Below are 24,279 nucleotides of genomic sequence, written 5' to 3'. Positions count from 1 at the left end.
CCCGAAGAATAGATCAAAAGCTTAACATGTTAGAATCTTTCTCAGAAGGGTTAATAAAGGGTTTAGGAACAAGATTAAATCCTGCAGAACTAATTATAAACCAAACATTTTTGTGCCAGCAAAGCATAACCACAAGACTTTCTTTAATTACATAAAGATCCTCAGAAATAATACTCAGCATTGCACCAAGCTTATCTCTAATGGCATAACCTACTCAAACATTGAATATACAGCCAACATCCTTGCAGATATATTCCGCTCCAACACCTTTCCTTTGTCACCTCCAAATGTCTTAAAACAAAGTTTCCAGTCCACACACAACACAGAAATCACCTCTGAACAGACACTAAAGGTTCTCTTCCAAGACCAAAAACAGCAGATGTATGGGTTCAATTAACATACTGAGCTGTTTCCTGCCCAGTGTGAAACAATCCATTTAGACCCTCTTTTTAAAGTGTTCAACCACAGCTTCTACACCAGATATGTAGCAGAAGCTTGAAAAACAGCCGTAGTAGCTCCTATCTGTAAAAGAACCCACCAGATGCCCTGACAGCTATAGACCTATCAGCCTTACCAGCATCATTGGCAGGCTGATGGAGCATATCATTATAGACCTCACAAACGGAGACTAGGAAACCCAGGACTATGTTTTGGGACTATGCATGAGCAGCGTCTACTTCAATGATGTGAACAATGACAATAAAGGTGTATGACTTACCAATTTCACTGGCATTTGCAGGGTTGGAACCATCATCAAATTCACTGAAGACATTCAGACTTCGCAAGAGGGTCTGCCTCAGACAAACTTGTGTGAGGATCATGGTCTAAAGCTGAATGCCAAAAATGTTTCATAATAAATTTTAGGATGCAGAAACTGTTGAACATCTACCAGATAAATGTCACCCCCCCATTAAAATAGGCGCTGAATCAAAAGACCTAGGCACATCCTGGGATAATGAACTCTCCTCTGACCACCAGTTATCCACTGTTATTAAGAAAGTCTTCTACCTCACCCAGCTGATAACTAAGGAATCCCTTGTTAACCAAAATGGGTTATCATTCCCCTGGATCCATCCCTCATCAGGCCCACACTGGAATACATCGCACCTTTCAGTATGTACCTGCCCAAGCAACTAATCCATCTTGAAAAACCCCAGCAGTTCCTCTTTAAAGAAATCTTGGGCATGAGTTCCCTTTGTTTTCTGTAGCATCTAACTGCTCTTTCCCTCGTCTGTGTGTCCTAAAGACTCCTACTGTGAGATCTGTACCTGGCCTACAAGCTGTAAATGGCCCACTCCTGCTTGATTTTCTACATATTTCCAAAAGAGGTGCAATACAAAACGCAAGAACAAGGGATCTAAATTTATAGTGCCACATAAATAGGGCTTGGCATGACATGTCTCTTACAAAGAATTCTCCACCTCTGAAACAGCTCCTTCTTTTCTGTAAAGCAAAGCAAATTCTTCACTCTCCAGCTCTAACTTGGGTGAAGAAATAGGAAACCACAACAAACGCTATCTCTCTCTGTCATCTTCATCTTGACTGGTCTATGGCCTAGTAGCAGTTTGTGAACCTATGGCTTGTATATGCTTTTGAAATACGAAATACAACCTTTGTTGCACCTTTGCATCTTTAAAAGTAAAGCAAAACATTTTTCCCTTGAGACTTGGAATATGATTGATGAAATTTCCCTTCAACATGCAGATCCAAAATGTCCCTCATGCTAAAGAGTAAAAAACGTTACATACTTCAAGAAAAGTATGGTGTCTTATGTTGTCTCCTATGTCTGTCTCAATGGTTGTGTTATCTACCCTTGTGGCAGATCTGAGCAGACAGCTTTGCACTCAGAAGATTCTCCAGCATTGAAGGCTCTCCTCTTTCCTATGATGCCATGTGTCCTCCTAGTTCCCCAGATCTCATTTACCACCTTCAGCACCAGATATGATCCTCCATCACTCATTTTGCCTTCAACAAGATAAGTGACTTTTTGCTGTTAATTTAACTTCTGGGACACTATTACATTATTACATCCTTATTATTTTTTATATTCAATGTTGTTCCCATAGAGAAAAGTCTATGTTTCTCTTCTCTTTTTCCACTTCAGATGCTTACCAGAGTCCACAGTACTACTATTTATTTTTCCTGGCAGGAAAAGTTAATATTTCACAGTTTCCTGCTCTTTCATGTCTCAAAGTTTTTCTCCTCTCATTTTTCCATTCAGACATATAAAAATAAACATATCTTTCTTCTTAACTTACTTATTTCAAAATGGTGAAACCTTTGAGATTTTAAAAGTCATCCAAGTGCAAGCACAAAATCCCACCCCTGGATATGCTTGATCAGTGTGTTATATACCTGGGACCAAAGTATCTCAATAGCCCTGTATGAAATCTGCATATCTTTCCAGATGCAATCTTTTATGAATAGCAGAAATAAGTTCATTCTAAAGCACCTTCCCCCTGCCACTCTGGGCAACATCTCTTTCAGCAACCACAAAGAACTGAGAAAGATCATATCAAACCTTCAGATAAAGTGAGATCTAAAAAAAAAGAGGAGAAATAAAGGCAAAAAAGAAAAGAGAAAGAGACACTTAGAGAGTTCTTTGCCCTTGCCTTTGGCTCCTGAAATAACCAAGCCCCCTCAAAAGGCTCCTCTTTCGATTCTGTGTGTGTCACAGCAGTTACTTTCCAGAGCTTCAGTGTCAATGGCTGTGGACACTAGGACAATTAGAAAGGACACCTCAGTGAGTAGCTGGTTCAAAAAGAGGGAGTTGTCAATGTTTTTGGGATCCATACCCACCACTGGCAGTGTCACTTAGCTCTACCTGGTGTACCAAGACTGTTGTCGACATAGACTGAGAGCAAATGATGAGATCATGCTTGAAACCTCAAATTAACATTGGGTGTTATCTCTTTCCTGTCCACAGATAGGGCAGAACCATCATCTCCTGAATATCTTGCTCCTTCCCTGGCACCCCTACAAAACCAACCTCAAATCTCCTCCTGTTGACAACACCTCTACTATTGATACTGACCTTGCATCCAGTATATTTGACTCAGAAGCCTTTGGGGCCAACCTTGTCATCACTGAGCAGTTCAGACTGATAGGTTCATACTTTCATACTAGGCTATCTGCCCGAGGGCATTTACAAGCCTAGCCCATCGTTTTGTGGCTTAGGCCACCCCTTTAGTATGGGGAACTATACCCATTATTTTTCTGTGCCTCTGTCGAGCAGTGACACTGAGGTAATCCCTGGGGTATATCTGCGATCTCCCATCCATTGGTCAAGATTTCTCTTGAACAAGGCCAGCGAGGTGCTCTGCCTCACATGTACCGGGATTTTGTTCCACAGCATAGGGAGTCTTTGGGTGATGAATCTATCCCTCCAGCACGTCCTATTAATAGCCGTGTTAAGGTTTAAGTCTCCCGCCCTTGTGGCTCTGATGGATCTAGATTTTTTGAGGTGAAGCATATTCATCAAATCTGGGTTTGACATGGCCTTGTATGTTAGGCAAAGGTCACCTCTGAGCAAGCGGTAAGCGACTGAATAGAGCTGGAGTTCTTTCAGTCGGGCAGCATAGGACAGATTTTTGAGACCCTTTATCCTTTTGGTGAGGAACTTTTGTGGCCTCTCCAGCTGCTGCAAGTGTCGGGTCAGATACATTCCGAATGGGGCATTGTACTCAATCAGACCAGTGCTACTGACCTGTTTGAGTCCTTTCCTGGCTTCAGGGTCTTGCATACAAATCAAAAACTAGAGACTGTCCTTATAATAATTATAAGGGTGGTTGCTGGTTTCTGATTTGTATTAGCACTAGCTTAAACAAGTGTTGTGGTTGGGTACTGTTTCTTTTTTTTTTTTTTTTTTTTTTTTTTAATATATGATTCTGGGTATTCGGTACTCAACATGTCAGCTCTGATCTCTTTCTCAGACTTGATTGAACTCACTGCACTGAGGATGCATAAATCAGTTCCATCTGCTGCTTCCTCAATGGAGACAGACTGTTCCAGTTGGATCCTCCTTGATGCTGTTGGGACTGTCCTTGGCATTCAGATTCTTTGAGAGGATCATCACCCTTCCGGTGATGTAGGAGTGGGATGTTATTTCAGTTTCACCCCCCCCCCCCCGGATGACTTCATCTTTGGAGAATCACAGAAAGGATGCATCCAAGGAGGACCTGACACCTGAATGAGGGAGTATTGTTTGAGGCCTTTAGAGTTGGCCTCTGTACTTCATGGGTGGTCCTGACATGTGTGAACCTGACATGGCAAAAGCAATAACCCTGTAAGCCTGATAAGATTCTGAGACCACCCAAGGGCCAACCCTTTTGGAGTAAATGTCCTCTAATAAAGTCTGTTGTGGTTGCAGTACCTACTACAAAGAATATTTTGGAGGAGAATTCCATGGTTTATCCTCCTATAGGAAGTCTAGGAAGATGGACTGTTTTGAAAAGTGAGCATATGACCTGAGGGCATTAAATTATACTATGCAAATGACTCAGTTGCAGAAGGACCTAGCAGAATTCAGGGCATTTCTTTAATGGACACTGCCCTTGGGACAATTGGGGTCCACAGAGCCAAGGGTTTCAAAGGTCCCTTTTCAGGGAAATCCTTCCAGAGTGCCTGAAAAGTTGCCTGAATGCTCTCATCTGGAGGGAGCTGATGTATGTCATTCACTTCACCCACAAGCTTAGTCAGCCATCACAAAGAGCAAAAGTGTGAAAGTCATAATATCCATAGACCATGCTATACTATTCATTTCCAACCCACACACATAAAAATACACTGCCCTTCCTAGATGTTCCACCATGTCAGGAAAGGACACCAGCTTGAGAGATTTCTCATTTTCTGTGAAAGGTAGCTGTCCCAGAGCTGCCACCAGACCAGAAAGGATCCATAGTTTACTAGAGATTCTTTTTAGTTCCAGAACATACCAAGGACCTTAGGGCCATTCTAGATCTCATTTGAATACATCTCAATGTAAATGAGACAAAAAATCTAGATGGTTACTGTGCAGATCATCTTTCCTGTCCTAGATGACCTTCAGGATGCTTACCTGAACATCAAGATAGTGAAGTAGTTCAGAAGGTACCTCTGCCCTTGGCTAAGACCCAGTCGTTATCAGTTCCTGTCATTGCCATTCAGTCTTATGATATCTCCCTGAGCTGCAAGGATTCCATATCTTGGTGACTGGCTCTCAACTGCAAACACAAGTGAATTGCTTGTCCTAGTAAAAACATATTTACCCTACTTTTATCAGTCCCTGTGAAGCTCAGAAAATTTTGAAAAGCCAAATCTGGAGCTCTCTCAGTCCTTGTCATTTGATATATTGTCATTAGACACCTTGAAATGAATAGCAAGGCACCCAGAGCAAAAGCTGATCTCCCTCAGGCTGCAAATTGGGGATATTTTCAAATATGACTTTCCTGCAACAGCAGTAGTATCATGTACCCTGGGCACAATAGCACCTGCCATACTGTTGGATATTCATGCCAGATTCTACACATGTGTCCTTTAGTAGACATTTAAGTGTTCAAGGGTGCCAATACACTTATCACTACAGTTTTATAAAAGACTTTCCGATGTTTGCAGGAACCATCTGAAGTGGTGGATTCAGCCTCCCCCTTGTAAAGGAAGAATGCCTGTCTGTTCTTCCCCTCCTGTCAGTCACAGTTACCATAGATGCTTCCTTTCTGGGGTGAAGGAGCATTACATAGGAAGTAGAGTCAAAAGGAATATGGTCTCACCAGAAGGCTCACCTTTGCATGAATGTTCTGGAAATGGGGGCAGAAGTCCTATTATTGCAGGCACTTCAGCACTCCCTTCCCCAGATTGTGATATCTATCCATACAGACAATATGTCTGTGGTATTGCACATCAGTGAGTAAGGAGGAATCCAATCTTATTCCCTATGCTGAGTGACAGTGAGAGTAATGAGTAGGTGATGTGTTTGCAGCACTTTATGGTTGAAATGCACATTCCAGGTAGGACCAGTCTTTAGCAGACAGATTCAGCTGTTGTATCCTCATGCCTCATGAATGGACCCTCAATAAAGAAGTTTCAACCAAAGTATTCAGAAAATGGGGTCAGCCTTGCTACAATCCCCTTGCTTCTTCACTTGGTACAAAAGGCAGCATCAGCTTTGTCCTCATACCTCCATAGAGACAAACTCCCAGGGGTGCTCTGTTCCATACTTAGCCACATGGGCTTCTATATGCCTTTCCTGATCTTCTGGAAATGAAAAAAATCCTACAGAAAGCATCTCTGCGCAAGGCAAAATTGGCCCAGGTTAATTTGGTTCCCATTGTTTTGGCCTCATCTGACATGACTTTCATGGACAGTAGATCCACAGTGGTATCTTCTGACTGTTACCTGTCCAGGGAGCCTCATACGACCATCATCTGCTTTGGACTAACCACATGATTTTTTCAATCCCGGTAATGGTAATAATCCAACATTCATAATCTTCCAGAGTATTTCATACCCTAACTGCTTCACAGAAGCTAGAAAACTTTATAAGAAAAGATTTTCCATTTAGGTAGTAGAACAATCATTACATATATACACAGCTCTCATACCTTCTGTAGTACAGTTTGTCACCGGCCTTTTTGATGCAAGCTTTAGCTACTGTACTATCAAGGTCCAATTTGCAGCCGTTTCAAATTTTCACATGGGTTTCAGTTCAAATTCTCTTTTTCCCAAAAGGTATACAAGGCCTTACTAAAAAGCATCTTTCTTCTAAGACAACCTGCATTTGTTTTTCCTAAGACCACCCATTAAAGACCCCAATCCACTGTGGGACCTTGCATACTTTTCTCGACAGAGCTGAACCTGGCTCATTTGGCTCCCAGTGCCACTCCACAATCAGGCACTGCCAGGTCCTAGAGCCCTATGGTCTCATGTCAACATCCTGTGCCCTCATGTTTTGTGTGAGCGTATATATAAAAAAAAAAAAGGTTTCTTCTCCAATCTAGAACCACCACATCCTTAAGCCCTTTGACATCACGTCATTGCCCTTTGCTCCAATGCTCAGTGTGAGATGAAAAAAATACTTTCACTGATCTGGTGCTCCTCCCTTCTCTAAGGAGGAGCACCAGGTCTTACTGATCTCATGCTCTACTGTCCCATAGACAACACTTGAGGAGTGAAAAAATAAAAGGATCTGACTCTTGCTCTCTCCAACACCTTGCAGTCAGGGCAGCTGTCCCCTTCATCCCTCCCTAAGCTATGCTTCTGTTTATCAAACACTATAAACTTGATCTCATATCGAGATCCAGAGCTTTATTTGTTTCTGTCATTCTCATGGGATATACTTTTTTGATGCCCACATGAGAGTAAAGTAGATTGGGATTCTGTCCCCCAACCATTAAGACAGGTGGAGGAGATAATATAGGATCCGAAAGTTATATGCTTACCATAACATTGGATGTTTATTGTCCTTCTCAGGCCTTCCTGATACCCCATCTACCATCCCACAATGAAATTGTCACCTCTGGATAGACAAGGTAGATCTAAACTCAAAGTCTTTCTCTAGCCCTTCCTCAGTACCTTTATACTCGGGTGAGGAACAGAGGGCACATTGCATCTTGAGAGAAGTGAGGAGCTTGAGTACTGCAGAAGATTCTGAGTGCAAAGTTGCCAGCATACTTCTGACACAATGTGGATAACCCAACCATTGAGATAGACAGACAGGGATAATAAGGTTATATCATTATGCTAAGTACATAACTTCTGTAGTCAGACCTACATATTGCATTGTTTTGAATTTTATAGCAGCTTTCTCTGCAAAATGCATCAAAATATTCCAACACTTTGTTTTATAGCCCTGAATCTTTTCAGTTAAAACAATCCTGTACTGTCATAACATTTTTGCAGAGTTTTCAGAGATCTGTCTCACACTGTTTCTGAGATGTTTGTTTTTGCCCTTCAACATTTTATAATTATGGGAAATAGTGGGATTTTCACCTCTTCAGTGGAATGTGCTGAATTCAAACAAAATATTATTGAAGGTACATACAGTATTCTATACTACAGTGCAGAGCTGTAGCTAGGTCATCTGGTGCACTGGGCAGTTTGCCAGAATGGGACCTCTTCAACCCAAAATTGAGGACCCCCCAAAAAAATGTTGGTCAAAAATGCAGGTCTGTCCAAAAACTAGACTTTTCTGAATTCTCTGAGCTATGGTAACTGCACCGTTAAGTTGCTAACGCTCTGAGCTAACCACAGATGCAGTATCTCAATTCATTTAAGAAGCTGTGATTCACTCAGCTTCTTAAATGAGTACCAGTAAAGCACCACCCCATCGGCAACTCCTGATCATGCCTATTAACATTTTGGACCCTGAGCAGCTACTCCTCCATCCTACCCTAGTTAGGCTTTGCTATATTGCATGTAAACTTTTATGATAGCAGACTGCATATCATTTGTTTCATTTTGTTTTTTGAGGTCAAATGCTGATCCACATGGACCATTTTCAACCTAATTTGATAAACACAAATGAAGTACATGTTAATGGGTTAAACAAGTCAAAAACTGGGCACTCATATCAAATTCGGGGAACAATTGTTAAGACAAAAGTCTGTATAATAGAACTTAAGAATATATATATATATATATATATATATATATATATATATATATATATATATGTGTGTGTAAATATAGTCTTAAAGGTACTGAAAAATGTATGTACAAGTCAAAACAGTAGATAGAATGAATGGATATGAGCATCAGGAAAGTTTGCAAGAGTGAAGCTATTGCAATGTCACTGAGAGCAGTAAAGAGCAGGTCATAAAAGCTCTAAGGCCAAAAACGGCATCTATGAGACCTGATAACATCCCAGACTGCATCCTACATGGGCTCCAACAAGAATGAGCAATACCATCGGGTATTCTTTTCAGTCATAGTCTAAGCGCCAGCTTCGTCCCAGCTGAATGGAAAATAGCCACCATTATTCCCTTGCACAAAGGTGGTGCTTCCACTGACCCTGGGAACTATAAACCTATTAGCCTTACTAGCCTTATCTGCAAGGCAAAGCATCATGGACCTTATCAACAAAGATACAGATAATCTCCAAAGACTTGACCCTACTCTGTTTGGATTTGTCAATGGGAGATCATGACTGTTAAACCTGAAGGACTTCTTTGAGACAGTCACCGTGGCCATGGATGAGAGAAAATCTGTGCATACAGCCCACCTTAACTTAGCCACAGCTAATGCCAATGTCCCCGACTCAGTCATCATTGGCAAACTCAGCCAGCTAGGTATCAACCCTTATATCGTTAGATGGGTCACTAACTGCCTCACTGATAAAACATATATAATCAAAATAGAGGAATCCACCTCCAACAGCAGACCTGTAACCAGTGGTGTTCCACAGGGATCAGTCCAGGGACCTCTACTATTTGGAATCTATTTCTTTGAAGTGCAAGCAAAAACTAAAGGTCTGTGGCTGACAAAGACTGCTGATGACTGCAAACTGGGAACAGTCATAGAATCTCCAAATGATGTCAACATCCTACAAGAGGGTCTTACACAAATAAATGATTGGTGACAACGTCATGGCCTTAATCTCAATGCAAAAAAATGTATTATCATTCTTTTCAGTAAGATAGATGTTCCTGCTAACTACCAGATCAATAGCAACACCCTAAGTATCACTCTATGGTGAGAGAGCTGGCCACACAGGTTGACAGCAACCTTACCTGTGATCACCATGTCTCCACAGTGGTAAGAAGAGCCTTCTACATTGCTCATCTTATAATTAAGGGCACCTTTCCAAGCACTTTCAGCAATTGGAGAGACCACAAAGCTTCTTCAAAAGTAAAATTCAAGGTCTTCAGCGTCTGATCTATGTGGACCATCTGAAATCACTGTCACTTCATTCTGTTTCATACAGACTACTCAGAGGCAATCTCTGCCTTGCATATAAGACAATCTGCCAAATTACTGCATATCCACAAGTCGAATGGTATATGGGTTACTTGCTGTAAAGACCTTGACCCGATATGTGAAATAAATCTGTCCTCCAGCAAGTTCTATTAGTCTCCCAGAGGTTACCACACCTTTGAAACCGAGTCCCACTTCATGTCAAACAAAGCACCTCATTGGCCCTCTTCAAACGCAGTCTGGACGACTGGATGGGTAACCTTAAATGTACCATGGGGGTTCCACCTGTGTCCCTCTTGGACAAGGGCAATAGGTGCTGATCATGGAAGCAAGGGTAGAACTTGGCTAGGCTTGTAAGGGCCCTAGGGACATTAGTCTAGTAACTTCCTATGATCCTATGATCTTAAATAGTCACAGAAATGAACATAAATATAAAACCTAGCTCTTCAGTGTCTAAATGTTACAGCGTAACACAGCAGCAAATAGGGCAGTCATTGTTTTAATAGTAATTTTCTGAATGGTCACATGCATTAGTTTTGAACCCTATTATACACCTAGATATCACTGCGAAGACACTTTTCCAGCATTCATTATTAAAATAAGTCACAACCTGGGCAGTGAACATAAAGGAGGAATTCACACTAAAGTGTAATGTGACCCTAACCCTTACTATGTGGTCAAACATTTCCCATTTGTCAGGGTATGGGTAAAAATAATAAATTTGAGTAGATGACTGTGATAGCCATGTAATTACCAAAGTTTTTTTGTCAAAACACTGATGACACAACCTGTTTTAAGACAATTATCAATGAAAGGCAATGATGTACAAGAAATGTATTTTTTGTTTAGTAATATTTCTGCAGCACTTGAAAGGGTGAATATTTTTTCATAGTTCATTGAAAGGCAGCTGTTCCAAACTAGCAAAATTCTTCCCCAAAAAATTCATATGAACTGTTGGAGGTTTCAGACTTAAGATGAGTAAGTCGTTTTTTTTTTTATGTTAGTACTGTGATGTCTTTAAATTTAACTTTGTGGAATTTGGTTGTCTCTGAAACTACACCAGTTTCACACCAAATGTGGCATTGGTTTACACTGTTTTTCCTTGCACCACTTGTCAATTTTTGCAGAGATTCTACATCAGCTTACTGTATTTAAAAAGGTTTGACATTATCACCGAACACTTGCATAGTTTAACTGCAACTCTAGAACTAATTGGTTCACCTATGCTTTACATCCAGTAATGCAGTGCCATATTTTATCTTTACTTTGCCTTTGGTAAGTGTAGAGGTCATTGGAAAATGAGCTGGACAAGAGACAGCTGTAGACCAAGTGTAAATGGTATGGAGGCATTTACAGATGAGGGAAGGTTGAATGTTACTGCTGCTCATATCACATGCACACATATTTTCTGGCACATAAGATAGGTAACTGCAAAGCTGTAATTGCCTTCAGAACAATAGTGTGCATTATGTTGCACAAACCCATTAACTTTGCTAGTGTGGCTGTGAGGTACATCTAAATGTTATACAACTTGGCCATATTCTGGAATCAAGGGAAGAAAGTGGTGATCAAAAAGGATAACATTCAGGTATCCAGTTGATGACATTCAGAATTTTGTCAGTGTATCTGGAGATTGGGTTCAGGTAATAAACCTGTGATGCACTATAACTATGCTTGTGCTGTTAATTTAAATATAATCGCATATCATACCCTTTACATTTAAGTATATTTGCATTGCCATAACTTTTACATTATTTTACATTATTGTTTGCAGGGAGTGGAAGATCATGTTTTACTTCGAAGCCCACTGATATATTGCCACTTTGCCAGTGGAGTGGGTGAGTCCCAGTATCTGCCAGTCAGGGAATGGGAAGTGCTAAAGAAAACACTTGATGAAGCCCTTGACAACTATAATGAGCTGAATGCTGCAATGAATCTAGTTCTATTTGAAGATGCTATGCAACATGTGTAAGTAAATGACACTATCAATCTTCTGAGTGCATCACTTGGCTGATAATGCTTTGACACATTGCAGAAGAATTAGTTGCAGTTCCTTGTGTTGTGCAAACACATTTACAAGTGTGTGTGTGTGTATATATATATAAATATATATATATATATAAACACATATACACACCAGATTAGCGAACATCCAGAACAACACCCACAACATCGAGTTCTAAACATCAACAATACAAACATGGAAAACAAAAGGAAAACATCCAGAGCACATTTTTGCAGTGTAGCAAGCACCACTCTTGCACCCTGCTCATGTGTGGCTCTGCCACCCCCCCACCCCCACACCCTGCTAATTTATTTATAAACACATATATATATATATATATATATATATATATATATATATATATATATATGTACATAGAGCTGGGAAAGGGCAAAACTTCACTCCCCACAGTACCATGATCGCAGACAACCACCTTCCACCACATTTCAAAGTTTTGCATTGTTAATGTTTAGAACTTGTTGTTGTGAGTGTTAACATTCTGTCCAGTCCATAATCTGTACTAGACCTATATATATATATATATATATATATATATATATATATATATATATATATATGTGTGTGTGTGTGTTTATAGACAATAGACAATTTCAGGTACTTTTCCTTTATCAGGGCAACACTGTTAACTCAAATAAACAGATAATTGTGTTACTAAAGGTGGGAAAAAGCTGAACTGCATTTCCTTTCAGAAACATGCACCATTTTTTCTTACTGTTAAACAACGAACTTCCCGAAGGTTAAGATCACTTACATGGTTCTGAATGAAGACTTTAGCTTTCCTGGGAAATAACAGATTTGTAATGGAAAGTAACATTGTTTATTAATCATAGTCTGTGTAGCTTTTCTGAGGAATAGTTATTTATCTACCCTTTTTTTAGGCAAAAGTTTTTTCAAACGTTACAAAGAAATCAACATATTACAAGTAGAATTTCACCGAGCAGTGTACATTGTGATGATTTTTAGTTAGGATTTTTTTTATTTGTTTGTTTTAGCATGCCTCTCAACTGCCTAGAAATACAGAATGTCCACATTTTGCCTTATATTTTGGTTTGTTCCTAATAACATTTGTGGCACTTAATTGAATACTAAAGTTACGAAACCATAACAGTTTGTTTTTAGATGTCATATCCTTCAGCAAATGCGGTGGTGCAGCGGTAGCATTGTCGCCTAACAGCAAGAAGTTCTCCCGTTCGATTCTCAGCTGGAGCACCTTCTGTGTGGAGTCTGCATGTCCTCCCCACGGTCGAGTGGCATTCAAAAGACATGTGTGAATGGGCATGCCTTTGTTGAAGGTTGGGTGTCGGGCTGGCACCTCAGCACCATAAAAATAGACTGCCAATCATTAGTGGACTGGAGTTCCGCTGTGGCGACCCTAACAGGGAAAAGAAAGAAAAACAACAACAACATCTTTCAGCAAATGCATGTTAATGCAAACTCTGTCATTCTGGCAACTTTATAAGTGTATAGGAGCAACATTTAACCATGTCATATGTGTATTAATCTCTGTAGTTATAGTATACTCACTGTACTTAAGTTATTTCTCACTTAGCACGAAGTGTTGAGGCAGAGGCGTAGTCGTACGTATGCGTGCTGCTGTCATAATGCTTAAAAACACTATGTCAGTCCAGTGCATGTTTCTCAATCAATCAGGGACACATTTCAACAGAATCAGGGAGAAATCCAAAGAAAATCATGGACACTTTTAAAATATTAATACTATTAACATGAGACAATGGCAGAATAAGCAAATGTGAACTGATATTCTGAAGTAAAATAAGTCTATAATTCTTATTGTCAAAAAAAATTTTGTTTTCCGATGTTGGGCTGATTACAGAAACGGCAAAACTGTTCATTAACAGTGTTGCCCTGATAATGGAAAAGTACCCAATTTCATATATTTAAAGGTAACATTATATTAAATGTATTCAGGGCTGCATTGCTGAAAATTGTATCAGTGCTGCAAAGAATTATTGAAGCTTTTCAGTATTTAAGACTTTCTGGTTTACTTTGTTTTTCAAAGTTCAGAACTCTTGCTGTTGAGTTTTTTTTTTTTTTTTTTTTGCTTCTTGTCCTAGGTTAATCATTGAGTCTCCCTCCCTCTCTCATCAGCTGTTCAATTCTCTCAGAAGCAGAAACTCTTTGGCACATTCACTCCTCCTTGAGGGTGACATTTGACAGCAGCACTTTGCCATCATCTGCTAGAGGACTCCATGTGGGGAGTCCATCCAGAAATAACTATTTTTACTTTGCATGCCTATGACATTAGTAGAGGATAGCATGCAGTAGGCATACGATATGAGTTTGTCTTTTCCTGTCACCAGAGGCATCCACTTTGTTGTCCTGTCCCCCTTTGAAGATGAGCTCCTCCATTGATCTCTTTCTTCAGCAGGGATTCTACCCAACATTTGCACCTCAGATATATGCTGTGTTGCCCATCCTCCAGGGAGAAGTGACCAGGCTGAGCCTCATCATTCACCTGTCTTTCATTGGCAGCTAGCTCCTGCACTGCTAATTGAACTCTTGTCATCACATGTGCCATAATCAGGGCTTTATACGTCTCTGCCAAATGAGCTGGCTTCTGTTGAAAAATTGAAAGGAAAAGGCAAAAATTTTCTTTTCTAATCTGTTGTGCAGCTTTGTGCCATTTTTAAACATTTTGCCAGTTCCTCCCTACAGACAGTGCCAGACTTATTGGGATTTGAACTGGCAAACAGTTTGAGGTGAACATTTGGAGATTTCCTGCAGTCTTTCCTTTATCGAGCAGTATTCCATCAATTAGGTCAGTACCACATTCTGTATATGCTGCATGTTGCTTCTTCAGGATAATACATATTCAGTCATAAATGCACACACAAAAATGACCAGGACTCTAGTAATATGACATCCTGCTCCTTTCCAAGTTCATTAGTCTTGAATTTAGAAGTAAAGTTGTGACATTTTAGATGGAGAAGAGTGTCTGTGGCATTGTAGCACTTACATGCTGGCATTTTGTGTACACTATGAAACTGTGTATGCTGGATGTTGTATATGGGGTACAAAAGGAGCATAAGTATTGTTTGCTGGAGTGTTGAAGTTGTTCTTAGGTTGTACTGTAACATATTTTTTGGAAAGAAAAAGGCATTGCCGAGTGCCCTCATCACTACCGCTAGCAATATGAGTCTGCAGTGATACTGTCGGTATTGTGAAGTTGAACTGTCCTGTAAGTTGTGTTGAAATCAGTTGTTGCCAAAAGATTTAATATGTTTTATAGTAAAATGGGTTTAATGCAGTAAACAGCACAGTATCTTCCATAGATAAATGATGAGCATGATTAGCTCTGTGTGTACTGCAATATTGCATGCAGAGTGTCTGTGCTGCAGGTATGATCATCATAAATCAAATGCTATTTGGTAACATCAAGGATATTTTTATAAAAAGCATTACTGTGAATTGCAAAGCAGTGCATTATTGGTATGTGCTATGTATTGTCCTAGAGAAGGGGGTGTTTCTGTATTTTATAGGTGCTGAAGGATAAAATTCATGTTATATTCCCACAGTACTTTTTGGAGAAGTATCTTGCAAATGTTTTAAGAGGTGTGATCATAAAGCTTTATGAAACTGGCATCCAAAAAACACAACTGCTGACTGAAATACAGATTAAAAATATCTCAAACAAAGGAAATGGGTGCATTTCCTAATGTGAACAATTTTCACATACTTTCTGGAAAAGTACCTCATGCTGTATCTAAGGTAGTTGCATTTTTTGTTTTTATTTTTAACTCCCTCTCCCTTTGCAAAATATAAGAATGTTGGAAAGTCACTTGCCTCACAAATGACTCGGATTCTTTTGAAAAAAAATATTCGAAATATATACATATAAGTATGTAGAGTTATGTGATAGAACTCAACCTGTTGGTGGCACTGCCAGTGAAGAAATCATTTTAGCTAGCACAAGTTAATTTGAATATCTGTAGAGAGTGTGTTCAATAGTTTATTGCAGCAGTTTGTATAGCTAACACAATGCTAACGTCAGTCTCTGAAGTGACCACATCAGTGGTCAGTGGATGTCTGGCATCAGTATGAAATTTTATCTGTTCAAAGCCACGCTGCCATAGACCGGCATGTAATCATCTGACTATATCATAGTACTGTTATAAATTGGATACAAGACTGAGCATAGATGTTTCACTGTAACTATTCTAGGTGAATTTCATTTATAAATTGATGTCCATTTCCTCATAACCTTTTTTTTTTTTTTTTTTGTCCCTGCATGCTCACATCAGAACGTATTATCCTGTTAGAAGAACAAATCAAATTTGCTGGTACAGTAATGTTTGTTGTTTCCATCTATTTGCATATAAAAGGGAGACATTAGCAAAGTATTTCATGAGCAACTAATATAAAGTTACATTTCTCAGTCTAGACTAAGAACTGCAGATAAAAAAAATGTAACTGGAAGGGGAGCCAAAGGGGTATGCTGGTTGCCTAATAACAAATGGGGGCACAGCTTAGCTTGGAGAAATCGGGAGTAGGATAATGAGTATATATCATACAGAGGTAATTCTCTCATTTGAGATAATACCTTGTGTTGGTAGTGCTGGGGAAAATAATGACATTTCTCCTGGAGGTATGCAGCCAGTCTCTGTCCTATAATACTCCTACATGCTTAGTACCATGTCACACACTATTGTGCTGAAATAAAGAGAATTAACTGCCTCCTTGTCAGTGTCTTCAAGCTTGAAAATATCTAGCAGTGTCCTACTGTCCTTTTAATTCATAGGTTCATAGGACATTACTAGGCTAACAGCTTAAGGGCCCTTATGATCTGGAATTTTAATTACGTCTGGATTTAAGGAAAGCTGATCTGCAGATCCTGCTTTAAGGCCTATTTCTAAATAACTATCATCCGTTAGAGTGTCAAAGTCAACTCTCTTCAATATATGAAGAATATTAGGGTTAAGAATGCCATGAATCTCCAAAATCTCATAGGATCCAGAACAGTTCACATCAGTTTAGTGGATATGAGGCAGAATTTGTTAAACACCTTCCACCAAAATTCTCTTCACCACAGTGACTTACTCATCAAATCTGAGCAGTGTGGCACTTTGCTTACCATACTTTTGGTGGCTTTATTAGTCAGAATGTTCCAGTGAAGACTTAAAAAGTAAAAAGTCATAAGCATTCGAAAGCCCTGTAGCTGAAGCACTGCTATGCTGTTAAGGGGTCATTTGCATATATCCCATGGGTGTCCAATACAGGATGTTGAAGACTGTAACTTAAGTGGGTCTTGCTTGGAGTTTATATGTCGGAGTGTATATGTGTGTGTGTGTGTGTGTGTGTGTGTGTGTGTGTGTGTGTGTGTGTGTGTGTGTGTGTGTGTGTATATGTGTATGTATGTGCGTGTAGATATATATATATATATATATATATATATATATATATATATATATATATGTATTATCAAAATTTCGAAGGGAAAAATAATTTCCATTTGCAACACCCGATACAGGCACCGAAAATCAAAATGTTGAACGAATTCAGCAGATTCAACATTGTTGCATAACTGATCATGTGATATCTGTATATCTGTATAGGAGCTCAAGTAAAAAAAACTCCTATACCTAACATCACGTTTTCACATGGGGAAAGCCCCCTCCACCCCCCCTGCTAACTATATATTCCAACTCTGAGATCGCACTACAGTGAGGAAGTGGATGAATTTCCCAAACAACACTGTACTGCGATATCTGTACAATTCTTTTAGTTTATATTACCGAATGCACAATGCTTTCGCTAATATAAACTTTCGAACACTGAGATGTTCAACCAGATGGAAATTCGAACATCTGTGTTTCAAGTTTTCTATCTGCAGGCATCTCAAACTCGACATTCTGATATTAAACTATATATATATATGTATATATATATATATATATATATATATATATATATATATATATATATATATATATATATATATATATATATATATATATATGATTGAAGGTATTTAATGTCGAACCACAAACATCAAAAAATGCATTTGAACAAACTAAATATGGAAATAAAAATATGGAAAAACAAAAACTATTTCTTCTCCTGATCTAAATACTAACACTCTCCATAACACTACCCTAAAATATGTCTGAATAGTGGCAGTGTTACAGGAAGGTTTTTTTATTAAGGTAATGTGTAGGGTTAGGGTTAGTATTCATTACTAAGGTGGGCAGGGGGCTTCATAGAAGTTGGAAAGCTGTGCTGGAGTGATGCTAAGTCCACATACTCATGGACAGTATAGCATCTTAAATTTTGGTCTGAAATGAATATATACCTAGTATTGAGGTTAAAGAGAAACCATTCCCATGTCCTGGTGATGTTGCAGAAGTACTTTCTAATGTCTTCCTGTACTATCATTTGTGAGGCTAAGAATCCTAAACATATTAGGCCTGTAAACCACATGGTTTGGCTTGACACTTACTTTTCATTTTAAGAACATGCCTAGAAATTGTCTGCTTAAGCACTTCTGAACTTTCCTAATAAGGATCCTGCTTGGCAGAATACGATACACCCTTTCTTATGCATAAGCACAGGACTTTTGGCTGCCTCATTAACACATCTTAAACTTTTCAATTTTCAGTAGTATCTCACCACCTCACTGCAAAGTTGCCACAATTATATTGCTTCTCAAGGCTTCCCTAGTCTGTTGCCATGGTAATTGCAGACCACCTCCAGATTCACCATTGTTGCCATAGTATTTGAAGAGGTAATTGCAAGCAGTTAAAACTTGTAGACAGGTATAAAATTTTGGCTTCAGTGTAGTATGATCTCTGCAGAAACCACAGTGCCACAACTGCTTTGTATAGAGATACTGAGCTTGTCCTCTAAAAATATCAATTTAGTTAAACTTTTTTGCTGTTTTCACTGGCATGAAAAAGTATTTAACACTGTAAATAATCCTGTATTAATTAGCCAAGTGGTTTGAAAACTTCCTGTGCATCCAGAAAGCTGGAGTGTAAATAGGGACATTTTGCTGTTCTTCAGGACCATTGGGCTTCTCTAGGCCCAGTTCTTGGTCCCTTTTGTTTTTTTATTGGTGTAATTAGTAACATCAGAAACTTTAATGCAGATGTTATGCTGATGATCTAGTTAATCAAGGAACTAGTCTCCTTGTAAAAATCCACGACTCCTTATAGTTGACTTGCAGAGGATCAGGAAGTTGTTTACTGACAGAAAACTTTCAGTGCCATAAAAATGCAAGTATTACTATTTGAGACTAACCTAATATTAAAGTCACCATTCCTATTGTTAAACATCCTGTGAGCCAAATGCTACTTCATGCTGAGTTTTAAGTATTTTGGCATTCTGCTTGCTTTGTGTCTTTCGTTTACCTGACAAACTTCTAATATCACTACAAAAGTCCTAGTCCAACTAAAAATGATGTTTGCATCTATCCATTTGCTGACCGCAGAAGCAAGGCAGGTAGCAGGAAAATGTATAATGTTGCCTAAACTCAAGTACATTATCTTCTTTTCTTCATATATGTGGGGAGTAGTACAAACCCCTGCAGTCTTCAGTAAATAAGACATCTATGCAGCTTTATCACTCTTTTTATTTCATATGACAGCGACCACACTGGATCAGATAGAATAGGCCATTTTCTGATTGAAAAGGCACCACATACCTACTGGAGCTCTTCACTCATAAGTCGCTGTTTGTAAACTACTGTCTCCATTGTATAATAAAAATTTCAGTCTGTCAGCCCAGTAAGATTTAAGACCTTTCAAAGTATTTGGGTGGCCATCTTGCTTCCCATCTTTGGGTGACAGGCCTCTCTCCAGATTGTCATATACTTTAAGAAACATCCAGGTGCATGAAGCATGCAGTATTAAAACAAAGTTATTTGAATACTGGAAAGTTTCGGTCAAGAGCAGGTGTGTTCTTTGGTAACCAGCTAACTGCTGTGCAGTGTTATTTTTTGCCCTAGGGCCCTTTTTTTAGTTATTCTATTCATATCTGTTGTGTGACTATGATACTGAGCTTGTAGTCTTCCCACTTTTTTCATCCACTTTACCTGTCCTGTTCTGTACCGCAACTTATGCTTCCCATCATGCAATCCCCTTGTAGTAAAATTGTGGATGTCTAAGTTACTTTTAATGTGATTTTCCCAGTGAATATTCTTTCAGAGCTGGTAGTACATTAGGTTTAACTCAGTTGCACTCTTTGCCCAGTGAGGTGCACTGTTTCTTTACCACTATGAATGCTGCATTTGCAGGAATCATTATGTAAAGCACTACCGGCACTGTATGGTGTTGGTTTGACTCACCTTGCGAAAAGTAATTTTACTACCGAATATGCTGCTTTTGTTAGTGAAGTGAAACCATGTAAATGCATTAAAAGCAAATTTAAATGACCATCTTGGGAAGAAACAGAAAATAAAACACATTTTACCTTGTCTTCACGTTCTGCTGTATGCAGACCTCCCTGAATCACGATAAGTAGTTACTCTAACTCTGTGTAACATAATGAACTAGAAGAACTGATATGATTTTGTTTTGTCACAAAGGATAGGCCTCCCGACAATGCATCTGAAGAAAATGAGGCTAAAATGCTGTGCCCACTCCTGTAAGATCCTAGTTCTCTTCACTTAGAATAGCTGTGCTCAGAAATCTTGCTTACTTTTTGCAATAATAGTTTCACTGTTTTTGATTGTCTGTAGCTGCTGCTGTTCTTAACCTTCCTTTGCAGATACTGTAGTGAGTCTTTTCTTTCTGAGTGTACTTTAAAAATTAAGAATACTCATCTCACATTCATTCATTCTCTGTGTTATCCCGCAGTATTACATTCTGCACCATTTAGTCTCATCATTGTGGTGCTGTCCATTCTTAGTCAGCACCTACAGACACTCAGATGTATGGCTCTGCTGGAAGAAAAATACGACAGGACTACAAGCATCTTGATCTGTGAGATTTTCCTGGATCAGAAATCTTTTCTGTACTGGTTTGTATGACATGAAAGACAACAAAGTGTCATTAGATTTCATTCAAACCCATTGTACTGTGCAGTAATGAAGCTGGATGGCCCTGGAATGTCAAAAAAGATGAGAAGGAGCCACAATATCCTTCATTTACATGTAGTGACATAGGAATGATTTTGTTAGGGGTGAAATACAGCCTGGAAGAAGGGAAATTTGTGCTTATACAGTAATTCTGTATAAATGAGAAGCATATATTATGTGTTGCTTCTCGGTTTTGCTATTTTTAATAGACAATACTTTATACTATCCCTCCAAATCTCAGTCTGCCACCTCTGCTCTGAGACAACTACTAATACATTGAGTTAATATAAATGTATATTTCCTCATTGTTAGTTGCTTTTACTTCTCTGTATTTACTGTACATTTGTGTACTTAATGTATCAACATGAATGCAATATTAACAGTGTTGCATTGTGGCAGCCATTTTCCTTAATGTAATATAAAGGATTGAGTGAGTTGTTGAACATAACCTGCTTATCATGTGTTCCAGACATGGATACCAAGACATTCACCTTGAGAGCGAAGCTTCAGAGGTGAATCATGGCATCCATGTCAAGAACACATAATAAAGAGTGATGATCAGAGACCTAATCATAATTCTTTTTAGTGCATGGAGTTTTATCTACTCCACATACTACTGGTTAGAGAAAAAAAAGTGCTTTGTATTTTTGTGACTTTAAGGTCTGTAAAGCACTTAACGAGCACTGAAATAATGGCAGTTTAACTCAATCTGTTATATTTATACTCAACTACCATGCCTCTCAATGGTCCAGAGCTTTGTTTCATATTTTTAGTCTGTTCCTTATGAAATCAGTGGATCTGAAGTAGTTTAGTTCATTTGGTCTTCAACCTGTGGGTTACGGATCTGTATTGGATCCGAGCTGAAAATTTTTACTAGTATCTGCCCCAAGTTCCAAACTCCTCCCCTTATCCATAATACACCTCCACTGCCTTCCATCCCCAGATCTTGTTTGCCGTGAATAGCTTATGCATCATGATCTCTTGAGTTCCAACATTTTCAAGTGGGTAAAACCCTTTTGAATATCCTTTTTCTTTCAAAATCATTAGGTAGTGTTAGTATAGGTTCCCCTTTCTCCTCCCCTTGTTTGGTGCGTCGAGTTATAGTGTTTTAAGGTAGTTAGAGTAGTTTGTATTGTTGTGTGGATTGTTGCTTCCCCTCTCTGCCTCTGTGTTTTCTGTGTAGGAGTGTGGTGAGTGTGTGTGTGTGTGTGTGTGTGTGTGTGTGTGTGTGTGTGTGTGTGTGTGTGTGTGTGTGTGTGTGTGTCAGAAAGAAAGAAACAACCTTTTTTTCTTCAGCTTTCTTTCTACTGATAGTATGGCTGACAAGCCTAGCTTCAAACATTGCACTGAGTGTGGCCATAAATTATCCCCTGCGAATGGATGGACTGGACCCGGGGAGAACGGCCTCCTTATTGGTTTCTCAGGAGGTTTGCTCTCCTTTGGCATTTGACATGGTAGAAAGGGTTCTCACCACTGGATTGAGACCCCAGACTGCCCCCTCAAACTCCACCCAGACCCCCTCGGCTCTGTCTACGGTCCCCATCATTTTACCAGAGGTACAGCCCATGCTTGAATACCCCAGACAGCTACCCCTGAGGAACAAGTGGCTTGCAAGTTCCCCCTGGAGAGCCCCACCAGAGAGGTACCTTGCAATCATATTTGCAAGCGGAGGCACTTGGACTCCCCCGAGTCCCTCACCAAGGACACGGACTTGGATGATGGAGAAGGTTTCCCTAGGTCCCCTCCCGAACATCATGGAAATCCTGCGCCAGTGGAGAGGTTGGTCTGCCCCCAAACCTTCTTCTGATGAGTCCATGTTCCTGGAGGCTTTCGGCATGGGCCCATCTACTTCCTGCGTGTCCCCTCCCATGAATCCTTTGGTGGATCTAGTCACCTCGCGGGCATGGAAGGAACTGGACACCATGGAACCAATTCCAAAAAGACCCAACAAAATTTTAAGCCCCCCTCCATAGACAGACCAGCATGGAACAAGGGCTCCCCCATAGATGCCATGGTGGTAGCAGCAGCCACAAAGAAGGAACTTGCTCAGTAGAGTTCCTCTGTTCATCCTCCTGACCGAGAGTCGTGGATGATGGACCACCTAGTGAAGCAGGTTTACGCTTCAGCTACCTTTTCGATTAGGGTGCTGAACTACCTGGCCCATGTCACCAGTCTCCAACGCGACCTGGTAAAGGAGCTGGAGGAGTCTCCCCCCAAGTCCATGTCGCAGGAGGATAAGGCTTCATTCTCCACAAGGATGGCCACTTTAAAAGCAGTCTCCAACATGTCCATGAGACTCCTTTCACATGTTATGGAAGGAGCAGCTAAGGAGGCGGGGTCCGGCGTGTCCATGAGGTGCAACGCCTGGCTCAGCTTATGTCAATTTTCGGAACCCTTCAAGGCGTCCTTTGCCAATGCCCCTTATGACGGCTTTACTGTTTTTGGTAAGATCATCAAAGAGACATTAGTCCAGAGTGAGAAGGATGGAAAGACACTGTCTACCATTGGGATCCGCTTCTCAAACCCTCAAAGGTCCTTTTCCCGGAACCAGAGAGAGCAAAAGAAGATGTGGTTCTGGAAGTCACAGTATTCCCGGGACACTCAGGGCTCTTCTTCCCCCAGAGGCAGAGGGGGACAGAATGAATGCCGGCCCAGAGGCAGAGGGGTTCCGAGGAATTTTGGGTCTCGAGAACCTTTCTCAGACAGACCTGGGCAGCAACCCTGAGGGGTTGCCCGACTGCTGTACTCTGGAGGCAGTCGGGGGACAATTGTCCTTGCACCTAGTGGTATGGGAGTCCATAACAACAGACTGCTGGGTGCTTCAGATCATATCCAGAGGATATTCTATCCCCTTCATGGGTTCTCCCAAATCTCCCAGACACCTCCCGGACGTACCACCCATGCAAAGGGAGGCAGCAGCACAGGAAATTTACAAGCTGCTAGAAAATTGAGCCATCAAAACTGTCCCCCCAGATCAGTCCGGATTGGGCTTCTACTCCAAGTTCTTTTTGGTCCCAAAGAAAACAGGGGACTTAAGGCCCAGTCTAGACCTCTCTGCCCTGGACCTGTCAGTTGCCAAAGAGAAGTTCCGGATGGTCACACTACAGTCCTTCATGCCGTACCTGCAAGAGCGCGACTGGATGTGTTCGTTAGACCCCCAGGATGCTTACTATCACATAAAAATGCAGAGAAGCTCCAGGATGTTCCTCGGCTTCCAGCTAGGAGTCAATCATTACCAGTTTTGAGCTCCACCCTTTGGTCTCACCACAGCCCCCAGGGTGTTTACCAAAGTGATGGTGGTGGTAGCGGCTCACCTGAGGCTTCAGGGGAT

The 24,279-nt window shown here is 40.2% G+C and overlaps 1 protein-coding gene across 1 annotated transcript in view; it reads left to right on the top strand.

Moving 5' to 3' along the window:
• Positions 1-24,279, top strand: part of DNAH11 (dynein axonemal heavy chain 11) — a 4,606,558-nt gene that overhangs the window by 2,211,992 nt on the left and 2,370,287 nt on the right. Inside the window, exon 51 of the mRNA XM_044065542.1 lies at positions 11,663-11,856. Within this exon, the coding sequence (XP_043921477.1) occupies positions 11,663-11,856 (194 nt within the window). The remainder of the gene's footprint in view (positions 1-11,662; positions 11,857-24,279) is intronic.

Source organism: Protopterus annectens, chromosome 3.part0 (assembly GCF_019279795.1).
Source record: "Protopterus annectens isolate FY-2018-M chromosome 3.part0, PAN1.0, whole genome shotgun sequence".
NCBI lineage: Eukaryota > Metazoa > Chordata > Ceratodontiformes > Protopteridae > Protopterus > Protopterus annectens.
This window is presented reverse-complemented; position numbering and strand designations above follow the sequence as displayed.